This window comes from Panicum virgatum, chromosome 4K (genome assembly GCF_016808335.1).
Source record: "Panicum virgatum strain AP13 chromosome 4K, P.virgatum_v5, whole genome shotgun sequence".
Taxonomy (NCBI): Eukaryota; Viridiplantae; Streptophyta; class Magnoliopsida; order Poales; family Poaceae; genus Panicum; species Panicum virgatum.
The window spans coordinates 35,878,070-35,898,665 of NC_053139.1; the positions used below are offsets into that span (position 1 = coordinate 35,878,070).

Genomic DNA, 20,596 nt, shown 5'->3' on the forward strand with positions numbered 1-20,596 from the left:
AGCCGTTGGAGCAGTAACGGCTAGTTGATGAGAAAATGCACTCACCGGTTACACCGGCGATGACGATTTTCCTGAGCGTCGGATTAACCGGTGCTAAGGAAATCTGTCAGCTTTTCTTAACGGCTAGTTTTGGAGGGTTGGGCTATATATATCCCACCCACGCCTCATTTGGTGTGTGCTGGAGTTGCTGAAGAGATAGAGAAGTCCACTACACTTGAAGAACACCTCCAACTACCATAGAGCTTCATTATACATCATATAAGCTTAAGCACTCTTGCGAGAGTAGGCTTAGAGCTTGTAATAGGGATTAGTTCTTGCGAGAGCTCCCTTGAGAGAAGTCTTGCTGCGGCAAGCAATCATTGTAATCGTCGTGTGACCCTCCGACTTGGTGTGGAGCGGCAACGACACTTTGTGCGTGGAAGGAGACCCCTCTTGGTGAGAAGCTCCGATAGTGAAGACCGTGTCGTTGGTGACGCTTTGAGAGAGACGGTGGCGTTGGCCTTGTCTTGGTGACTTGACGCCACTTAGCCTTTGCTTGCCGAAAGCCTTGGTGGCGAACGCAAGACGGTGATCAATCGAAGAGACTCGGCATCACACTTGTTCTTGTTGGACAAGTGGCCGTGGACGTAGGGAGGGACTTGGTGTCCTAACCGAACCACGTTAAATCGTGTGTCTTGGTGTCTTCACGGGAGTTTGCATATTCTCTCTCTTACCTCTTTACTTACCATATTACGTTTCCGCATTTACTCTATCTTGCGTGTCTTTACTTTCCTAGTTAGTTTGATTAGGATTGGCTATAGGTTGCAAGTCTTTTGAGATAAGTAGAGAGTAGCATAGATAAACCTTAGTCATAACTAGCATGTGTAGGACATGTTAGGTTTATCTTATGCAAGTAGTTTGAGCCCTAGGTTAGAAAGCGAATTAGCGACCCTATTCACCCCTTCCCCTCTAGGATCGGACACCCCGGCGATCTTTACAGTAACTCTGACGCAGAGGAGGATGTGTGAGGGCCTACGACGACCCCGTCGCCACTCGCCAGATCCGGTTGGCTCAACGGAAGCACAAGGCCGTGTGCGTTCATGCATGTTCAATTGTTGGATCCTGTTCCTCTTATTTTTTCGTCGTCAGATCCGGTTGGCTCAACGGAAGCACAAGACCGTGTGCGTTCATGCATGTTCAATTGTTGGATCATGTTCCTTTTATTTTTTTCATATACTAATCTATCAACTCGTGCTCCCACACGGGTTATTTAGAAATATCAAATAATTATCTATCTCACGCTCTTTTTAACCAATTAAATATTCTAAAACAGTATTGTAAAGACACATATTTATCATTATATAATTGTAATAAATGTGCTAGATTTAGTTACTAACAATTTTTTCTCACTTTGCATCATACCTCCATATATGTTTGACATGTATTTAATTGAACGTTTTGTTTGAGCTATGTGAACAACACGACAATTGGTATTTTTATCTCTTCTTTTATACATGAATATATGGTGACACACACATTATGGTTAGTATTTTTATATAAATAATAACATAAATAATATATTAATAATGATAAAAATATTAATTTAGAATTTTATATTGATGCGCTTTAAGATTATATTATAATAATATAATTTTGATTCAGATTTGGGGTTTATTTTAATTTTTTATTATGATATCTTTTGATATTATTTTATAATGGAATAAGTGGGTAATTTACATGAAGATTAGGGAGTTACTTTAAATTATTTTTATAATGACGGAGGTGTGTAATTTAGATACATGTGTAGGGGGTTACTATAGTCTATTTTTATAATGGCAAATGTGGATAATTTATTAGAAAAAGATAATAGATCCAATGACTATTATGATTAGAGTTATCAAATTGATGGCAAGATGTTTTTGATTTTTATGAGAATTTGTAGAATTTCTCTATTTTTAACTGTTTACCTAGGATCCTAGGTGGCATTACCTGGAGGCTTCAAAAAGAGCCTCCAATCAGTAATAGTAAGATAGGTAAGCATGCTCGTATGTTGCTACGGACAAATTTAGTATAATATTAGGTATAGTTATTATACGTTAATTTGTAGGAATCTATGTGATCAAATCGTGGACGAAGGGGGCTAGTCCGACTCGCATACAGGGTGGACTAAGGCTCTGTCAATGACATGAGACGGACCAAACCAAAATTTAGGTGGAAACCTTACTCACTTTAGTAATATGTATATAGATATAGATATACAGTAGTAGCTGGAAGTTACAAATTAAAACTGAAAAGTAGTCAAAAGATTGCCTAGAAAAAATGATACCGTCGCGTCCAACAATGGTGAGCGAGTTAACATTGCAATTGAATGAAAGCTAGACTGGAAGTTAATTTCAAGCAGCATCACATAACGTGGTGGCTCTGACATGGAGCTGGTCTCTGAATTCTGGAGTAACAGCATGGTAACATGACTAGTAATAGTATAATCTGAGTGACGAGACGATGACATGGTGCCGGGGAGTAGTCGGCTAGTTGATCGACACTGCCGATGGCGTCGGGAGCCGATCATCGTGTACCTAGCTACACGATGTCGCAATAGGGAGCGGCCCGGCCGGTCATCACGGGACAACCATCACATTTCGTGGCCCTTGTCGACAAGTCGACAACACAAGAAACAAAACAGGAGAGAGCATCGTAGCCTATAGAAAAACACCATGCCAGTAGTCCTCCTTGTTCGACGCACCATCACCACCGGAAGAACTCATCAATATCCAAATAACGAACAAAATACTGCTAGTGTGTGGTAAGTACATGTGTGTTATTGATTGATGGACCTTCATCAAAACTTAAATAAAGAGCATTTTTTTATTTCGTCTCTCTATCTCTTGTGTACTATACGCCACGGGGAAAACACCAGCCATGGAGATGGAGGGAGCCAAGCCAGCGGCGGCCATGGTGGCGCTGCAGCTGCTCTTCGCGGCGCTGCAGATCTTCATCAAGCTCGCGCTCGACGACGGCATGGACGTCCGCGTCCTCGTCGCCTACCGCTTCATGTTCGCTGCCGCTGTTCTCTGTCCCATCGCGTTCTTCGTCGAGAGGTATATTATTATCTTCTGCACACGCTCTTCTCGAATTTCTCTGTGTGTTTCCCTCCCTCTGTGTTGGAGAATTTAGCTGCAACGTAGTTGTTACCGCGAGAGGGTCCAAAGGACTTTGTGGAATCAAACGTTATTTTTTTTTGGATTCTCAGTTATTAGCCGCTCGAAATAGTATGCTTCAAACGTTGGTTTCAACCCCTGGGATAAATTTGAATTATTGCGTAATATAAATACAACCTTTGTTTGACGTTGGTTTCATCCTTTGGGATGTTTTGAATTGATGCGTAATAAAAATAAATACAACCTTTGTTTGTTTCGAACTGCATCGTTACAAATATATATTGTGGGCTAAATATTATGTGGAGTCCATGTTTGATAGGATCGCGAAAACCCTCCAATAGCAAATATTTAGAATTTTCTTTCTTTTTATTAAAAAATATCACACGTGTAGAGGTAGCAGTGACGTACAACCATATAAATTTGAAAAACACAAAGAAAGAGTGAACAAGCAAAAACCATATAAATTTGACAAACACAAAGAAAGAGTGAACTGGCAAAAGGTCCACGTTTTGTACTTTTGTCCTTTTTTTCCTCTGCGATTTTTTAGTTTTATATCATAAATAAAGTCTGATTTTCCCTTGATGTTTATATATGCTCACGTGTTACTACCACCTCCATATGTCTGACTTTTCTTGATTTTTTTGGACTCGTCAAAACGTTTTTTTTTATGTTTCACGGTTCCACCAAGAAAAGGGGATTCAACTGGATATTTTTCCAAATTTGGTGTAGTTGTATAATTACAAAGAAAAGGGAATATATCATGTGCAAACCAACCTCTCCGTGTAAACTATGCAAACTTTAATATGGGCCATCGAATCAACATCCAAGGAGAGAGGCGCAGGGAGGTGGGATGAGGGATTTACAAAAGTGTAATTACCCAATTCAAGGTGGTCCAGATTGAAGTTTGCACAGTTTGCAGGAGAGGTTGGTTTGCACCTGATATATTCCCTTACTTAAAACATTTTCATGGGTGATCAAGATAGATGAGCAAGTTAAAAACTATCTGAACATGTGTTCCATCTGATGGAGGAGTCTGTGTCCTCTTTGTGGTGTTCACTTTGACTTCTCAGGGTCAAGAATCTGCATTACTTACTAGTTACTATGTGTATGAAAAATATATTTTTTAGAGTTTTATTAGGGCTTAGCCCCAGTCTCATTGCATAAAGCAACCGAAAAGGTTCAACTGATTCTAACGGAATTCAACAGGGACAACTCCATTACACACACCACATACCTCCCAGACAGAGACAGCTACACCTATTACAGAACTTCATGCACACGCATTTGATCAGCTCCATCTCCGAACCTGATAGCCTCTCTTTGCTTGGTCAGCTTCAAGATCAGTGCTGATTTCTTGTTGCGTTAACTTCAGCTTCAGATTGGAAGTGATGAACCCTTCCACACCTTGGACTCTTTTACAAAGCATCTTATCTGGCTCTGTTTACTTTACTTCCAGATCTCTTATCATCTGATGATGCACATCTACAGTGCCCAAGTGGCAAAACATATTCCAGTTTCTCAACATTTGGATAATTTTCTTCAATAAGGTCACCATACTTATCCATATTCCATACACACCACTGTGACATCAGAAAATTTTCAGTTTCCATGTTCCCCACAGAGGTGCCATGTGCCAAAATCATGTTAGTTGCACCGAACTTTTTATTGCTAAGCTAACATTGAGCAACAGATCCAAGATCCGTCCTTGTATGCTTAACTACCTCGGATACATCAGAAGACTCCTTTTATCTACTGCGCATTCAAAGCAGGTGATGGTCAGTTTCAGCCTCACAGAAAAAGAAACAACTAGCAAGGAAACTACAGTGTGGGTTAAACATCCCTAATTTCCTATTCCAATTCTTTCCTCAACATTGAACTTCAGTGATGCAAAAACAGTGCACTGTCGATTGAAACTGATAGTGCCTTCTACTAACTACTACAGTTCTCCAAGCTCTAGAAAAATGACATTTGGTAAGTGTTGTGCGGTTCTTGTAGGAAGAAACGTCCACCAGTGACCACGAGGGTGGTGCTACAATTATTCTTGTGCGGATTGTTCGGGTAAGTGCAGGTTACAAACAGAATCTTTTACCCTTTTTTCTTAACTTTCTTTTAGTTCAGGCTACAATTAGTAGAACACTAGAATTCGGTAGTGTTATTACTTTTGTCTGAATGAAGCTGGTTTGATAACGCTAATAAGTTCTGCAACAGGTAAGTTGTAGTTTCCCACTTTCCCTAGCCTATCTTCTCTTTGTTTTTTACTAATTATTTTATATATATACTTGCAGGTTTACTATAAACCATAACCTATACGTGCTTGCCATAAAGTTGACCTCAGCAACGTTTGTTACAGCCATCATCAGTAACCTAACCCCTGCAGCCACATTCATTCTCGCAATCCTAGCAAGGTGCTTATGCATATTAATCTGCACCTCTTTTCTATCTTCATGTGAATATAATTGTTAACTTTCCTTTTCCAGACGTTTGTTAAGACACAGTTTTTCTGACCAAGCATTTTTAACACTGGTTTCCAAACTGAGCGAACAAATAGGTCTGAGACTTTGAAACTTTGGAAACCCACTGGACAAGCGAAACTCCTGGGAACCCTTGTAGGAATATTTGGTGCAATGTTGCTTACATTCTACAAGGGGCCAGAGATCACAATACTCAGGCGGCTGTCCCATCCCAGACTTGTCCACAGCACCAAAGATTACCACTCCCATCCACCATCAACCGGCCATCAAATCCTGGGCTCGTTTCTTGGAATTATCAGCTGTTTCAGCTGCGCAACATGGTTTGTCATCCAGGTGATGATGATCCGATGCCCTGTTTCCTTTCTGCATCACTACCGGAGACCACATTGTTGCCGAGTGTCAACGGGTTTGCCGAGTGCAGTATCTCGCGCACTCGGCAAACAAGCAATATACCGTGTGTAATAAAAAAGACACTCAAGCAAAATAAAAACACTCGGCAAATATCCTATTTGCCGAGTGCACCACGTAAGGCACACGGCAAAACTGTATTTTGCCGAGTGTTAACCGCCGGGCACTCGGCAAAGATGGCACGTGTCCCCCATGTGACCCCTGCTGCGCTCGATGCCGTAATGGAGATTAGCTTTGCCATGAGCCTGCTGTGGAGCACTCGGCAAATACTGTGTTTGCCGAGTGTTAAATTTCTGACACTCGGCAAAGTATTCATTTGCCGAGCGTTATATAGCGGCACTCGACAAAGTATAAAAAAAATTCTTCTTCTGCCCTCCAAACATTTTTGTCTGTACTTATAATACAATATGTACTACATATTGAAATTTGGTATTATTCTCAATAAGTTTGGTATATGTTGTTAATTTGCTTCCTTAAAATGATATTTTAGATAATTCAATTTGGAGCCGCAAGAGATTCGAAGAATGTAGTATAATGCATGAAAAAGTTATATTCATGTTGTTTAGTCCAATTTGAGACATTATCAAGTAATTGAAAGGAAAATTCGAACTTGTTAATCAAGAAACGAGTCAGAATGAGGTGTGCCCGAGTAGGTTTTAAATTCTAAAAAAATGAAAAGTGTTCAGAAATCCATAAAATTTGTCATGATATCATGATATTATACGGGGAGTCTGTGAAAAAAATTTGACAAGGTTTTGCAAAAGTTGTCAGGTATGTTACTTACGAAACGAAGCATCTCCGAATAAGTTTCATAGAAGTGAGAAGGATTCTTTGATCTTTTGAGTCATAAATTTTTTTATAGACAATACTCATGATGGATTGTCTAATGTTAAATTTTGGTTTTTTTTGAATCCATTTGATAATTTTTTTTGCAACTACAATATTTAAATCCGTGTAAATTGATTTTGAACTAATAGTGCATGAAATAATGCAATTTTTTTTCGTTGAAGCCTGTTAATTTTTTTGTATACACAATATACAACATAAATTGGTTGATATTAAATTTTGATTATTTTTTTGGATTCATTTCGTAATTTTTATTTTTTTTGGAAATATATAGAAGTAGTTCCTATATGAATTGAAAGTTAGCTAATAGTGATTGAAATAATGGAAGATTTTTCGTTGTAGCATCAAGTAAGAATTGTTGGTTGAATTTGGTAATGAAATTTTGAATTATATTTAAATAAATTTGCGAAATCAAATTTTGAATTGAAAGGAACTGAATTGTAATTGGAAAACAGAAAATACTTTGATGAGTGCCCTGGTATAGCACTCGGCAAACACTTCCTATGTCGAGTGCCGGATCCTGGCACTCGGCAAAGACTGTGTTTGCCCGGCAAAGTTCCCGCCTCCAGCACTTATCCGTTGGCACCGCACAGTCACACACTCACACCACCCACACACACGCACACACGCCGTGCCGCCCCGCCGCCGCATCCGCACGCCTCGCCGCCGCACTGCTGCCATGCTGCCCCGTCTCCGCGCCCCGCCTGCTGCTGCCGCCTGCCAAGCGCCGCGCCGCCGCCGGGCCCCCTCCGCAGCCCCGCGCCGCAGGCCACGCCGCACCCCCGCGCCGCAAGAGCTGCCGGGCGCGCCGCGCCGGCCGGAGCTTCCTGCCGTGCGGGCCCCGCGCCGACGGCCACGCCGGAGCTTCCACGCCGCCGGACCCGCTGGTTCCACCGGTGGCCTCCCTCCGCTGCGCCGCTGCAGTGCCTCCTCGCCGGGGAGTCGCAGGTTCGCCTCCACCCCGACACCCCTACACCTTTTTTTTCTTTATTATCTGTTGATTAATGAGTGAATTGGGATATAAAGTGTATCTAGTTAGTTTCAGGAAAAAAAGAAATTAGTTAAATTATATGAATGCAAGCAGTAGTAGCGATGCAGGGTTACGTTTGAGTTCACCTCAAAGTAACAAGCATTGTGTTTAGGTTCGTGCAAATACGTTGTCGAGGGAGGTTGATTCACCGTCCTCGACTCGTTCAGTGCATGATTTCTTTTCTTGACATTATTTTGACACCACTTTTTCTTTTGTTGACAAGGGAGGTTGATTCACCGTCCTCGACTCGTTCACTTCTCCGCATGCCGTCGTCGAGAAGCACCGGCCGTCGAGCCCGTAGGTGAGCACGTGTAGAAGACTCTATTTTCGTATTCTGTTCGTAGTTAACGTAACCCGGTTAGGCGTCTCCCGTTCGAAACAGATACGGTTCGAAATATGCAGATCTTTACATATCTATGGCAGTATCTGTTTCGAATTGTCCACGTTATTTGGACAGCCCGAGGATGTGTAGATGGGGTTAGTTTTCATGGTCCGCTCCCATCCGAGATAGAGTCTTGGTACCATCTCCCCGTTGTTCTCCGAATACACAATCTCGTTTGCGAGACGTGTATCTCGAGAACAGCGGGGAGGTGCTGCCGAAATTCTGTCTTGGATAGGAGGGGATCATGGAAACTGACCGCATCTACGCATCCTCGGGTGGGATTAGGACATATCTTGACCTATTAGAATGTAGGGACAACGTATAGTTGCATTTAATTTTGTTAGTACTTGCTGCCATTATACTTGCTTCCATTGCAGTCATATATTCTCGAGGAGGTGTCAAACTTCACAACTAAATACTATGGTGAGAAGCTTCCAAGCCTTCATAATCCACCCTCCTCGTTACAATGCTGGCAATAATGAATCGAGCCTTAGCATTTTCTGAGGGCAACTTGGAAGTACAAGTGATGCGAGGTACAAGACTCTGAACTATGAAGAGTGGCGCCATATCATGTTTTATTTGTTGACCAACCTTTCCGAGGTGGAGCCATACGTAGGGTAAGTTCTCGTCTAACCTGATCACAAGTTTCCATTGTTTAGCCTCCCGCCGCATAGGGTGCATAATCCACCCCCTCATGTTTGATACAGGGATTTTTTTCATCAATTCTGGCATCGCTCAAGTCCTCCTACCCCGAAGGAATCGGATACCCTTCTTAAAAATGGCGCGGGAAATTCACAGCCTGATTTCATTTCTTGGTTCAAACAGAAGGTAATCTCCATTGCAGAGCCTGCTTTCATTTCTTGGTTCGAATAATATGACGAACGATGGTACTTGCGCTTGCAGGGCCAGACCGATTCATCTATGAGTGTTGAGTTGAGACAGGTTGCCGATGGGTTTGGCTATAGGGTCAAGTCATTTAACGGTTATGATGTGAATGGATACCGCTTCCACACAATGGGGTACGAGCAGAGTCGGCCCAATCGAAGAACCACTAATACTGGAGTTTTTACGCCGGGCCAAGACGGGATAGACTATTATGGAAGATTATTAGAAATATATGAACTCCAGTTTCATGGTTCCGTATCACTGACTCCTGTCATATTCAAATGCCACTGGTTCAATCCTAAATTAACGAGGCATACACCCAAAGTTGGCCTAGTCAAAATTCGACAGGACTCAAAGTTACCAGGCGACGATGTCTACATTGTGGCTCAACAGGCCATACAAGTTTATTATCTCTCGTACCTGTGCCAAACCGACAAACGATTTAAGGGTTGGGATGTTGTGTACAAGATATCGCCACACGGCAAACTACATGTCCCAAGCAATAAAGACTACAACAATGACAGAGAGTTCTTCCAAGAAGAGGGGCTAGAAGGGAGTTTCGAGATAGACTTAACATACGTGATCAAAATGGAAGTAGACAATGAAAGGGTTGTCCACGAGGCAGAGGTCGGAGATGAGGTCGAAAATATTCATGACTTAGAATTACTTGAGCGACTGCGTTTAGGCAGAGACAGTGAAGACAACATTCCTCCTTTGGATACTGCTGGTTATGTGGATGATAGTGATGATGAGGATTATGATCCAGCGGCTCCCGATCATGACGACTATTTCTAAATCATGTATGATCCGCATTATTTAATACTATGTTAATTTGTACTAATATTCTGTTCATTTGCATCTTTTTCCAATTTTGCTTGTTTATTTTGTATTATTTTCTATGTATCATCTGCACTATTTATTACTATGTTTATCTTTGCTGATTCGTTCACTCATCTTGATTGTAGGTCATTGAATCAAGATGCTAGGCGGTGGCAAGATATCTTTCCTGAGCTCCTTGTATCGGAGGAAAGGTTTAGAGCGTTCTGAGGGTCCAATGTAGCAGAGGCGTCTGGGAGCCGTGGTGGAGGAGGGAGAGGTACTGGAGGAGGGGGAGGGAGAAGGAGAGGTACTGGAGGAGGTGGGGGAGGAAGGGGGAGGAGGAGGGAGAGGACACCTCCTCCTGTACAGGCGGAGGAGGAGGAGGCGGAGCAAGAGGAGGAGGAGGAGGAGCAGGAGGACGAGGAGTAGGAGGACGAGGAGGAGGCGGAGCAGGAGGAGGAGGATGACGAAAAGGAGGGGGGTGAGGAGGAGGGGATAGCAGGGGAACCGCGGGTGTGGTTACGCGGACCGTCTACACTCCCGCCGCAGTCGATACCTCTAGAGAGAATGCCGATTATTCGACCCGCAGGGCCTCGGTAAGTAACTTCAGATGTTATCAATTCTTTTTCATTTGATATGTTCAAAATCACAATACAAACTAATACTTTATCTTGAACACTTTTGTAGGAACTGGGTGATTATGTCTGGAGGTGCCCACAACCGGAAGCCCAATGGCATCCTCGGTGCTCTGTGCAGGGAGCACTTTCCTGGACTCGTGGAGCATGCCGGGGTCAGGGAGCCGGCCTACACGTGGGACCACTACATGGCCATCGCAGATACAGATGATCGGGAAGGGAGGAACTTCGGCACCAAGGCGAGACGGGTGGTCGGGGAATTGTGGGTAAGTAACCGTGGCACTACATTGGTCAATATATCAGATGCACTTTAAATTCTTGGAATACTTACTGCAAGTATCGGTCCTATATGCAGGATTTCTACAGGTGTGCTCCAGGTTACGAGGTCAGGGCAAATCAAGTGGCTAACAAAGCCTGCTACAAACTGGTGAAGGACATGCACTATGAGGCGCGCGTTCAGGCCAATGTCCGATACATTGCCGATTACGAGAAAAGGTCGATCAAGAAAGGACCTGCAAGGGAAATCTATCTCAGGCCGGATCAATACGCGAAGGTAAATCAGGAACATCTCTACTCATTTTTTGTGAATTTGAGATTCCAATATGACATACACCTGATTACGTGTAGGTGATCCCGAACTGGTGCGCCGGAAAGGCTAAGTGCTGGGCTATGATGGTCGATAAGTGGATGAGCGAGGAGTGGGCCCGGCAGCACGCCTTATGCCGGGAGCGCCGCTTGATGATGCCCGGTGCAGCGCACCATCAAGGCAGCCGTAGCCTTCCCGATTTTCAGGAGGTTTTGGTACATTTCTAACGCTAAATTCTGCATGCTTACTCATCATCTTATTTTTTCTTTGCAGTCGGCATGACGTGAAGGGCAGCCTTGCAATGAGTTCACGGCATACGTTATGGCTCACATGGGCAAGGCGACGTCCGACGTTGCCTTCGACCTGGCGGCTCCGCCCGAGGCCTACAGCAACCCGAACATCCACACCCGCGTGACTCGGTACACGGAGATAGGAAAGACGCTCCATGGGGACACATGGGATCTGGCCACCGCACCCCTTTCTGGAGAAGCCATCATGAGGGCGGGAGGAGGGAAGAAGCACGGCCGGTACTGGCTCGGCGACAGCGTAGTCGACACGGCCAGTACGCCCACTCTCTCCCAGCTTCGGGCAAGGACCACTGACTCGACCCCGCCCATACTTCCACGGCCCGAGATTTCAGTGGCCAGCATGCATGCATTCCAGGTTATTTCTATTTCATTCGTCAGTTGTTTACGTACCTTTGTTTCACATTTTGACTTTGGGGTGAAATCTTGTAGGCCCGGCTTGACGAAGAGAAGAGACTGCGGCAGGAGTTGGAAGAGAGGTTGGAGCAGGAGCGGAAGCTGAGGGAGGAGCAGGACCAAAGGTACGCCGCCATGTTCGCCTACATGCAAGGTCTAGGTGCATTGGTAAACTATCAACCGCCGCCAACAAATGCCGTGGCCTCCGCCAACTGCACCGCCACCACAGTTGCTCGGCGCACCGATGGTATTTCCTAGTCCAGTCACCCCTGTGAGTATGAATGTATTTGCTTGCAACCGCCGCCTAAATTAAATATTGACTTGGAATATAATCTTGTATGTCATCCTTTTTGCAGAATCTATCAGGGGTGGCATCGAATGAGCCTCCAGATCAGCACTCCCCGGCGTCACAGTGGCCATGTTCAAGATCTGAGCAGAGATGATTAAGGTATCGTTCGGTTGTCATGCGTGCGCTGTACTATGGACTATGATATTAGATTTGTGGTTGTTAGACTGCCAGATGTTGGACTTGTAGCTGTTGGAATAATGCTTGTACTATGGACTATGAATGCTTTGTGGACTAAATTTGAACATTATGTGATAGTTGTGATATAAATGCGATGTTTGTGATGGAAGTCACATGAGAATGTGATATTAATTGCCTGGGATGTATATATATAATGTTATGTTTGATTTATGCAAGAGGGAGCTCATATATACGAGAAAACAAAGAAAAACAAAAAAAAATTTACCTTTGCCGAGTGCCAAGGTAAAAACACTCGGCAAAGACATAGGCTTTGCTGAGTGCCAGATCTTTGACACTCGGCAAAGCTTGGGCTTTTGCCGAGTGCCTGTGATCTGGCACTCGGCAAAGCGGCCGTCTTTGCCGAGTGCCTTCCGTTTGTCACTCGGCAAAGCTGGCGCAAAAAGTCAGTGGGCCGGCCGTTTCACTTTATGTTGCCGAGTGCGTGTTGGCACACGGCAAAGATTTGCCGAGTGCCCGAGAAAAGGCACTCGATCTGGCTTCGCCGTCAGATTGTTTGCCGTGTTACACTCGGCAAAATCTTCGCCGAGTGCATTACGGCCTTTGCCGAGTGTTCCTGACACTCGGCAAAGCGCCTGTCTCCCGTAGTGCATATACTGTAGCATTTCTTTTCTTCTGAACTGAGAGCTGGTGTTCCTTGTCCTTCTCTGTCTTTAAGGGGGGGAAAATAGGGACGTGTTTCTTGTTTCGAATTTGCATTCACCCAACTTGTGCGTACAATATTTATATCCATCACTGTGTCATCTTTGCAGGCGAAAGTGGGTGAAGTTTATGCCACTACTCGATTGCTGCAATGGTGTGCCTCTTTGGCGCAATTCAGTCCACCATAGTAGCAATTTGTGTCAACACGGACATGGAACACTGGAGGTTAGGGCTTAACATCAGATTGTACTCATCCGCTTACGCAGTAAGCAATACTTCCAGCATTTTATTTTATTTTTGGATAATACTAGTAGTAGGCTTGGTCTCTGCTTTCTTCTCAGTATAAAGAAGTTAGTTTTCCCGGACTTGCACAGGGTTTAGTAGCATCAGGAGCTGCGTTCCCGTTACTGTCATGGTGCCTAGGAAAGAAAGGTCCCGTCTTTGTTTCTGTGTTTGGCCCGCTGATGCTCATCTTCGTCGCGGTGCTGAGCTCCATTCTTCTGGATGAAGCTTTGCACCTTGGGAGGTGATGCCCTGCATAATAGCCCTCTGGTTTATGCTTCATTCTATGCTGGATATTGCGAGTGTCGGCAGATTCCTTTATTTTTTTTTTCATGCACGGCGGGGTTTCCTATATTGTGCTTTGCAGTGTGCTTGGATCAGTCCTAATTATGGCCGGGCTGTACCTGGTGTTGTGGGGGCAAAGCGAAGGAAGAACCTGATGTGCACCCAGATGAAGAAGTGGGAAAGGAATCAGTTCCTGCTGCTGATACTGGTGAAAAGGAAACAAAATGACAAGGTTATGCAAGAATCGAGCTTTTCATGAAAATGAAACAATCGGGTTTTTCATATTGCTGTATGGCAATCCAAAACATATAACATGGGGAACTATATGATGGAAAACTCATTCTAGATTTTGGATTGATGTAACCTAAGTCCATGATATATTCAAAATCCATTTTAATGTCTCTCCACCATTGTACTTCGTCTGATTCGAAATCCGTGTAGTTTAGGACATTACAAGATGAAACTTTGAGAAACAATTTCATGGTGAATATTGGAACAACTATATTATATCGCCAACCTATGAAATGGTTTATACATAATTGTTAAAGTTAATGAAGTTGCAAGAGTCCTAAAAGGACATGTATTTTGAACCGGATGGAGTATAATCTTGAGACTCGACCCAAGGAGAGGTTCAAGAGCTGTTGAAAAATCAAGAAGCTGGTGCTAGATGTGGAAACAGAATGGCGACCAACGCTATTCCATGAGTTGTATGTCTGTACTAACTGGACAAGCTTCATTCTGTTATGATTTTGAGAACAAGAGAAACGTTGCATTGTGCCATTATATGAATCCGTCTGAATGGAGGAAATTGAGAGGACTGGAAGCATTACTAGGTGAAAAGAACTGAAGAGTTCAGCGACGTTTTGCAGCCATAAGAGTCTAGACGCTGAGACCTTTTGTTCGTGCCGCTTCCTTTTGAGAGTTGGATTGGACGCTGCTACATCATCTTGTGAAATAAACCGTGGTTCGCCTCCACACAGAGAGGTAAGAATTGTGCAGAAAAAGGGTTGATTAGTGACGTCGAGTGAAACATTCACCACAGACCACAGACCACAGATATATGTACATCACAAGATGCTTTGGAGGCCATGAAACCTCGGACCAGCAGGCAGCAGCAGTGCAGCACTACTGCGATAGGCACTGAAGATTCCAAGCTCGGTAGGCGCATCAATGTCCTGGTAGGCCAATACAGTTTCTGGTTGTAGGTGGTGCGACAACAATTATGAGCACATGGTAGGTGATGAGCCTTGATGCATCAGAACAAGGATCAGTCGTGTAGCGGAGAGACGCGAGGAGATCGCCAAGCTCAGCTCACTGCCCTACAGATCATCCTTGCACGTCTCGACAGTGGGCGTCGGCTCATACTCATCTGGTAAAATGGGATTGCAGGCTAGTGGCTTGGAGATCCATGGCATGTAGGCTCCCTCATGGCATAAGTTCTGCAAAAATTGCAAATATATATTTTTTATCACAGTTGGATTCAGAATACTTATTTCCTATTGTCCGGGCATTCATCTGAAGGAATGATGCACCGGACAATATCTGATGCAATGCAATGCAAGAAATCAAATAATCAGTTCTTTTATGTTTGCAGAAAAACGGTGTCCATTTATGGAATGGATTAGTACTAAAATAACGAAATTTGCACCCCCTTACGCCACACCATGAAACGGGCAAACCAGCATCTTTGCAGTCCTTTTCTTTCAGCGGAAAATTACTGCACCGTTCAACAGGAAATGAAACTATTTTTTCACTAATTGGGTAAAATTGCTTCATTAGATTGGTATCTTGAAAAGAAAACCAAAACTTGTGGATCACGAGTTTTCACCTCCAACAGCAGAGACCATAAGCACTGGCAAATAAATAGAAAATAGGGTGGTTAACATAGATCACCTCCAACCAGAAGAAGAATTTTCTCAGTAGGCTCAGTCTCTCATCACAGTCAGCGGAGTTTATTTGTACAGCTAGATCTGCATGTGATCAATTGAAGATTAATATTGCTTGAGAAGTAGTATACAGCAACATATCAATCAATGTCAAGCCATACAGAAATTCATAACATAGAATTTTGCATTGCAGCATTGAAACCGCAGATCAGCATGATTGAGATCAACCAAAGATTAGTCAATAGAAAAGTAGTACAATGCAATCTTTCAACTGATTTCATGCCAGATAGTAACTCGTAAAGTACAATTTTTGCATAACGGCATTGCAATCGCAGCCTATAGAACTGCTACCAGAGCCTTAAAATTTTACGTAGCTTTAACGTCGTCCTGTGTGTTTTTGGTATTTACCATGTTCTTTGTAGGCCAGTCATGGTTCTGGTAGCAGTTCTATAGGTCGTGATTGGAAGTGAACTATTTCTTTCATAGATTTAACACCAAAACTTCATTCATTTGGTAAAAGCTATACGACGAGAGCATATATCTCTTGGTTAATGCAAATCAACAATAATGAACAACTGGCTAAATGCTTGTCAACTTGAAAAATTCCTGGAATCTGCCTCTTCCCTTTGTAACCATCCACCGGCAAACTAAGACTACTCATTACAACTTGTAGAAATAGACAGATTTAGTGGTTAGAGAAGAGAGATTAATTGAAAGAATGAAAGGGCACCCGAGGCAACTTAATTAACATAGGGAGGCTAAAAAAATCTGCCCATCCAAACTTAGCAATCACCTGGGTAATGATCGAGATACGACAGCCCAATTGCCCCTGTAACATAGCGCTTTGATGCACTTCGCAGGTGTCTTTGTCTGCTCACAGGTTTCCGGTCAGTGGCTTTTCTCCAAAGCTCTTCATATTCCTTTTGATCATATGGCTGACTTAAAACAGTGATGAGTTTTTCATCAAATGTAGAGGATCCACTGCAGCTAATAGCAAGAGGTGCTGCTTGTTCATCTTCACATGCCTGGGCCCAAAAAGGAGCTATAGAACAACAGCATCATCATTTAAAGAGAACAGGAAATTATTCAAAAACAAACTTACATTTGAATACAAAGGTCCAGTGTAAACTACAAGCCCTCGCTCATCTGTGCAGATAACATCCTGATCATCAATGTTATCTGAAGATGGTCCATCCATTTCATGCTCAGATGCAATTTTATTAGCCTGTGTAAGCCCATATTCACATCCATACATAGCGGAGTCTACCTCCATGTTTTCAAGTGGAGCCACCAAAGGCTCCGGTTCATTTCTGGAACTGCCAGTTCTCAATTCATCATATCTAGCAGGCATGTCTTCTTCTCGCTCGTATACAATGGTCACACCTGGTTCTGGCTCAATAGCCATGAAACCATCCTTGAATTTCACAAGGCTAAGAAATAACTCATAAGATTCATCTGCTGATGGGGTCTTCTTCTGCTTCACATATGCTCTCTTTGGTGAAAAGGAGTGATCCACACTTCCACTGGCATTAACTGCTTTTACATCAGGTCGTTTGCCATTTGGAACACCCTGTCTTCTATGCAGTGAACCATTGGGGAAATTTGGGGTACTGGCCTTTGTGTTCCCATAGGACGTATCATCCTCCTCATACCGTACAGAAACAGGCATGCCATGGTCCCCGTTTGGCACATCAAGGACATAAGTATTCCCATCTTCTCTCAAATTTTCCAGGAAAAGTTTGTAACATGGATCCATTTCTGAAGCGTGTTTACTAATTAGACCATCAAACAACTTGCCCTTCTTGCAAGATGACCCATTCGCTGTTTTCTTGGTCTTCATAGGCAAATTCTTTTAAGATTCAAGGTGGGTTTAACTTATCACCAAAAAAATCATTCATCAGGGACTGCACCAAAATTAATGAATTCAGAGGGCAGCAATCAGGCAATGTGTGCATTCAACCCATGGAAATGTACTAATGATAGCCAACAGCATCACATAATCTAACAATAATGTGAACCTCAATATATCATACCTGATATGCTAGTATACTGGCCACCCTGTGATTGGGGTGGGCATTAGGTTAGTATGAACAATGGGGTTTGGTTATTTTGGTCTACTATAACTTCAGCGTTCAGGATTTCTGCGTATATGGAAACCAATTTGACCACATAATAAATATAAAAAATGAACCGCTTTATTTTTAGTTAGCTCATTTTGTACGAATTAAATTTCTAGGCCCGGGGATTTCTGTATACTACTTCGTTATGGAATCAGAACAATTCGATTTTTTTTTACCCACATTTTGCTTCACGCCATGCGCTCAAAAGGTAGCGACTAGCCATCTACAGAGAAAACGCAGATCAGAACTTCAATGGGAAATCTCAACCACAAAAACGCATTCAATTCTGCGTGGGCGATGAAGAATCGGGCACCTGTTTGCCTGCCGCTAGTGCAAGGGACCGGCGGCGTGGCCGCACGGCCAAGCCACCGAGGGGCGAGGAGTCTGCGGCGGGGGGGGGGGGGGGGGGAGGTGGAAGGCAGGGTGGCGGTGGCAGAGAGCCAGCTACCGCGTGGCAGCGGGCGAGTGGCGAGGAGGTGGCGGCGTCGGCGAGGCTGAGGGGGTCGGCGTTGCCGGCGAGGCGGCGAGGGTCGGCGTCGGCGTGCGGTGGCCTGAGGCGAGAGGCGGCGTGCTCTGGCGACTGACTGCGGCACCCTGCAACGTGGCGCAAGTACAGCTGGGATTGGGCCATTATCGGGCCGCAGGAAGCACGACTTTGGTCAACACGGCCCAAAGTCTTATATTTCTATTTCTCTTATCATCCTTATTATTACTTCAAAAATATGCTGATGCATAAATCATCTTCTGTTTGCTGATGACTCGTTGTTGCTTCTGAAAAATGACGAACGGAGTGCAACTCATCTGCAGGATATTCTTTCATTGTATGAGAATTGCTCGGGGCAAACGATTAATAAAGAGAAGTCCTCTATTATGTTCAGTCGAAATGCAAAGAGTGCTGATAAGGAGCAGATGATGGCTGCTCTTGATATTAGAGATGAAGGCCGAAATGAGAAATATCTGGGTCTACCCGTGTACATGGGGAAATCAAAGGAAAAGACTTTTGCATATCTCAAGGACAAGGTTTGGAAGCGAGTGCAAGGATGGAAAGAAAAATTACTGTCCAAGGCTGGGAAGGAGATTTTTGTCAAGGTTGTGGCTCAGGCAATTCCCAGCTATACCATGTCATGTTTTGATCTTACAAAAAAAGTTATGTGATGATATCAGTACGATGATTTGTCGGTTCTGATGGGTTCAGCAAGAAAATGACCGAATGATGCACTGGTTGTCGAAGGATACTTTTTGTACCAGCAAAGATCATGGGGGCCTGGGATTTCGGGATTTACATTTGTTCAACTTAGCAATGCTTGCCAGGCAAGGTTGGAGAATATTAACAAACCCAGATTCTTTGTATGCAAGGGTTCTCAGAGCAAAGTACTTTCCAGATGGTGACTTGTTGAAGGTGCAAGAAAGGCCGGGCATTTCCTATTCATGGCGCTGCATAGTTCGTGGGGGTGCAAGCTCTGAAGAAGGGACTCACTTGGAGAGTGGCTGAGTGGGAGATGGGTCACAGATTAATATTTGGCTCGATCCATGGATCCCAGATGGAGTAACGAGACGGCCAATTACCCCGAGGGGTCAAACACTGATGACACGGGTTTCAGAGTTGATAAATCCAAATACAGGCGACTGGGATCGCCAGTTGATAGAATCTGTCTTTTGGGAGGAACACTGGGGGCGTATTCTCGGCATACCTGTTAAGCCGGGAATGGATGATCTGCTGGTTTGGCACTTTGACAAGAAGGGCATTTTCTCTGTTAAATTAGATTATCATATTTTGATTGCTGACAAGAAGAGAGAGGCTCGCTGGCAGCAAGGAGAGGGTAGCTCGTCCTCCAACGGGGCATCAGACTTTGGTTTTAAGTGGAAGAAGATATGGACTTTAAACTGTCAACCCAAAATGAGACACTTTATGTGGAGATTTACACACAATAGTTTGCCTCTTCGCAAGAACATCAGCAGGCGTGGGATGGATATTGACACTAGGTGTCCAGTCTGATCGAGATTGGATGAGGATGGGGGGCACCGTTTCTTCAAGTGCAAGCTTGTTAAACATTGTTGGAGGGCTCTGAATCTTGAGGGTAAACGACTGGCACTCGCTAACTTACAATCTTCTAAACAAGTGACAGAACACGTCCTTGCAATGCCGGAAAAGAAGAAGCTGCTCATCGTTGGGCATCTGTGGGCATGGTGGGATGCTCGCAACAAAGCAAACTCAGGGGAACAGAGGAGAACTACTGCAGAGGTTATCTATAAAGCACAATCAGTTTTTCTTCAGGAGCAACTAGAAGGAGCAGAAAGAAATGACGCTGGTACGGGGGAGCACAACCAAAGGTGGATTCCACCATCTCCTGATGTCTGGAAGATCAATATTGATGCAGCGTTCTGGGAGAAGGATTTGACGGGAGCCTGGGGCTTTGTTGTCCGTGATAATCATGCTACTGTAGTGATGGCAGGAGCGGGGAGGATGGAGGTGGTGAGCAATGCGCTGTGCGCGGAGGCCAATGCTTGCATTGAGGCGCTACAAGCGGCAGCGGCTCAGGGTATGCAAAACATCATTCTTTTTTTTTGAAGGAACAGGAGGGGATTAGGATCCCCTACTGATTATATTATAATAAAGAAAACATTTACAGAGTTTTACAACTAAAGGCCTAAGAGACAAAGAAAAAAAGGAAAAAAAAATCTGAGACACTATCCAAAAAGGGCTATCCATTCTTTTAAAAAAGTTTTGTGCTTGCTTTTAACCCAGTGCAAAAGCATCATGAGTTCTGTCTTGAAGACCCTTCGACAACTGTCAGTTGAAGGCTGTAGACCTTGGAAGATGAGATCATTTCTTGAAATCCAAATACTCCAACAAAGGAGTATAGCAATGTTCATAAAAACCGGTTTATGAAGCTGGGCCTTGAAGCTATCGATGGTTGAAAAGATATCTGCACCATA

General features: G+C 43.8%; 2 protein-coding genes and 1 pseudogene across 5 annotated transcripts; 2 read left to right on the forward strand and 1 right to left on the reverse strand.

The window, feature by feature from the left end:
- The first annotated feature begins 2,846 nt into the window (after positions 1 to 2,846).
- Positions 2,847 to 14,063, forward strand: LOC120703748 (annotated as a pseudogene).
- Positions 7,636 to 10,289, forward strand: LOC120703749. 3 transcript variants are annotated; one of them, XM_039987911.1, is made up of 7 exons: positions 7,636 to 7,810; positions 8,116 to 8,193; positions 8,652 to 8,697; positions 8,769 to 8,891; positions 8,982 to 9,102; positions 9,178 to 9,959; positions 10,125 to 10,289. In XM_039987911.1, the coding sequence occupies exons 4-6, from the start codon at positions 8,845 to 8,847 to the stop codon at positions 9,952 to 9,954; spliced, it is 945 nt and encodes a 314-aa protein (XP_039843845.1). In that variant the 5' UTR covers positions 7,636 to 7,810; positions 8,116 to 8,193; positions 8,652 to 8,697; positions 8,769 to 8,844; the 3' UTR covers positions 9,955 to 9,959; positions 10,125 to 10,289. The 3 variants fall into 3 exon arrangements, with proteins under 3 accessions (XP_039843845.1, XP_039843843.1, XP_039843844.1); XM_039987909.1 differs by having other exon boundaries at positions 7,637 to 7,810; positions 8,652 to 8,891; XM_039987910.1 differs by lacking the exon at positions 7,636 to 7,810 and having other exon boundaries at positions 7,834 to 8,193; positions 8,652 to 8,891.
- A 420-nt stretch (positions 14,064 to 14,483) lies between the features above and the next one.
- Positions 14,484 to 18,262, reverse strand: LOC120703747. Of its 2 annotated transcripts, XM_039987908.1 has the most exons (6): positions 17,973 to 18,262; positions 17,840 to 17,882; positions 16,642 to 17,443; positions 16,333 to 16,564; positions 15,547 to 15,623; positions 14,484 to 15,092 (listed from the first exon to the last, which is right to left on the reverse strand). In XM_039987908.1, exons 3-6 carry the CDS (start codon positions 17,377 to 17,379, stop codon positions 14,973 to 14,975), a joined length of 1,167 nt encoding a protein of 388 aa, XP_039843842.1. In that variant the 5' UTR covers positions 17,380 to 17,443; positions 17,840 to 17,882; positions 17,973 to 18,262; the 3' UTR covers positions 14,484 to 14,972. The 2 variants fall into 2 exon arrangements, with proteins under 2 accessions (XP_039843842.1, XP_039843841.1); XM_039987907.1 differs by having other exon boundaries at positions 16,642 to 17,882; positions 17,973 to 18,235.
- Positions 18,263 to 20,596: the final 2,334 nt, after the last annotated feature.

What these genes read in the sequence shown, in the direction of transcription:
- LOC120703749 (XM_039987911.1), top strand. Translation starts at nt 8,845, where the DNA reads ATGTTTTATTTGTTGACCAACCTTTCCGAGGTGGAGCCATACGTAGG. An exon ending in GAGGTGGAGCCATACGTAGG is followed by an intron (nt 8,892 to 8,981) that starts GTAAGTTCTCGT and finishes TGTTTGATACAG; the next exon opens with GGATTTTTTTCATCAATTCT. An exon ending in TTTCTTGGTTCAAACAGAAG is followed by an intron (nt 9,103 to 9,177) that starts GTAATCTCCATT and finishes TTGCGCTTGCAG; the next exon opens with GGCCAGACCGATTCATCTAT.
- LOC120703747 (XM_039987908.1), bottom strand. Translation starts at nt 17,379, where the DNA reads ATGAAGACCAAGAAAACAGCGAATGGGTCATCTTGCAAGAAGGGCAAG. An exon ending in GTATCTCGATCATTACCCAG is followed by an intron (nt 15,624 to 16,332) that starts GTGATTGCTAAG and finishes GATCACATGCAG; the next exon opens with ATCTAGCTGTACAAATAAAC. An exon ending in AATTCTTCTTCTGGTTGGAG is followed by an intron (nt 15,093 to 15,546) that starts GTGATCTATGTT and finishes CAATTTTTGCAG; the next exon opens with AACTTATGCCATGAGGGAGC.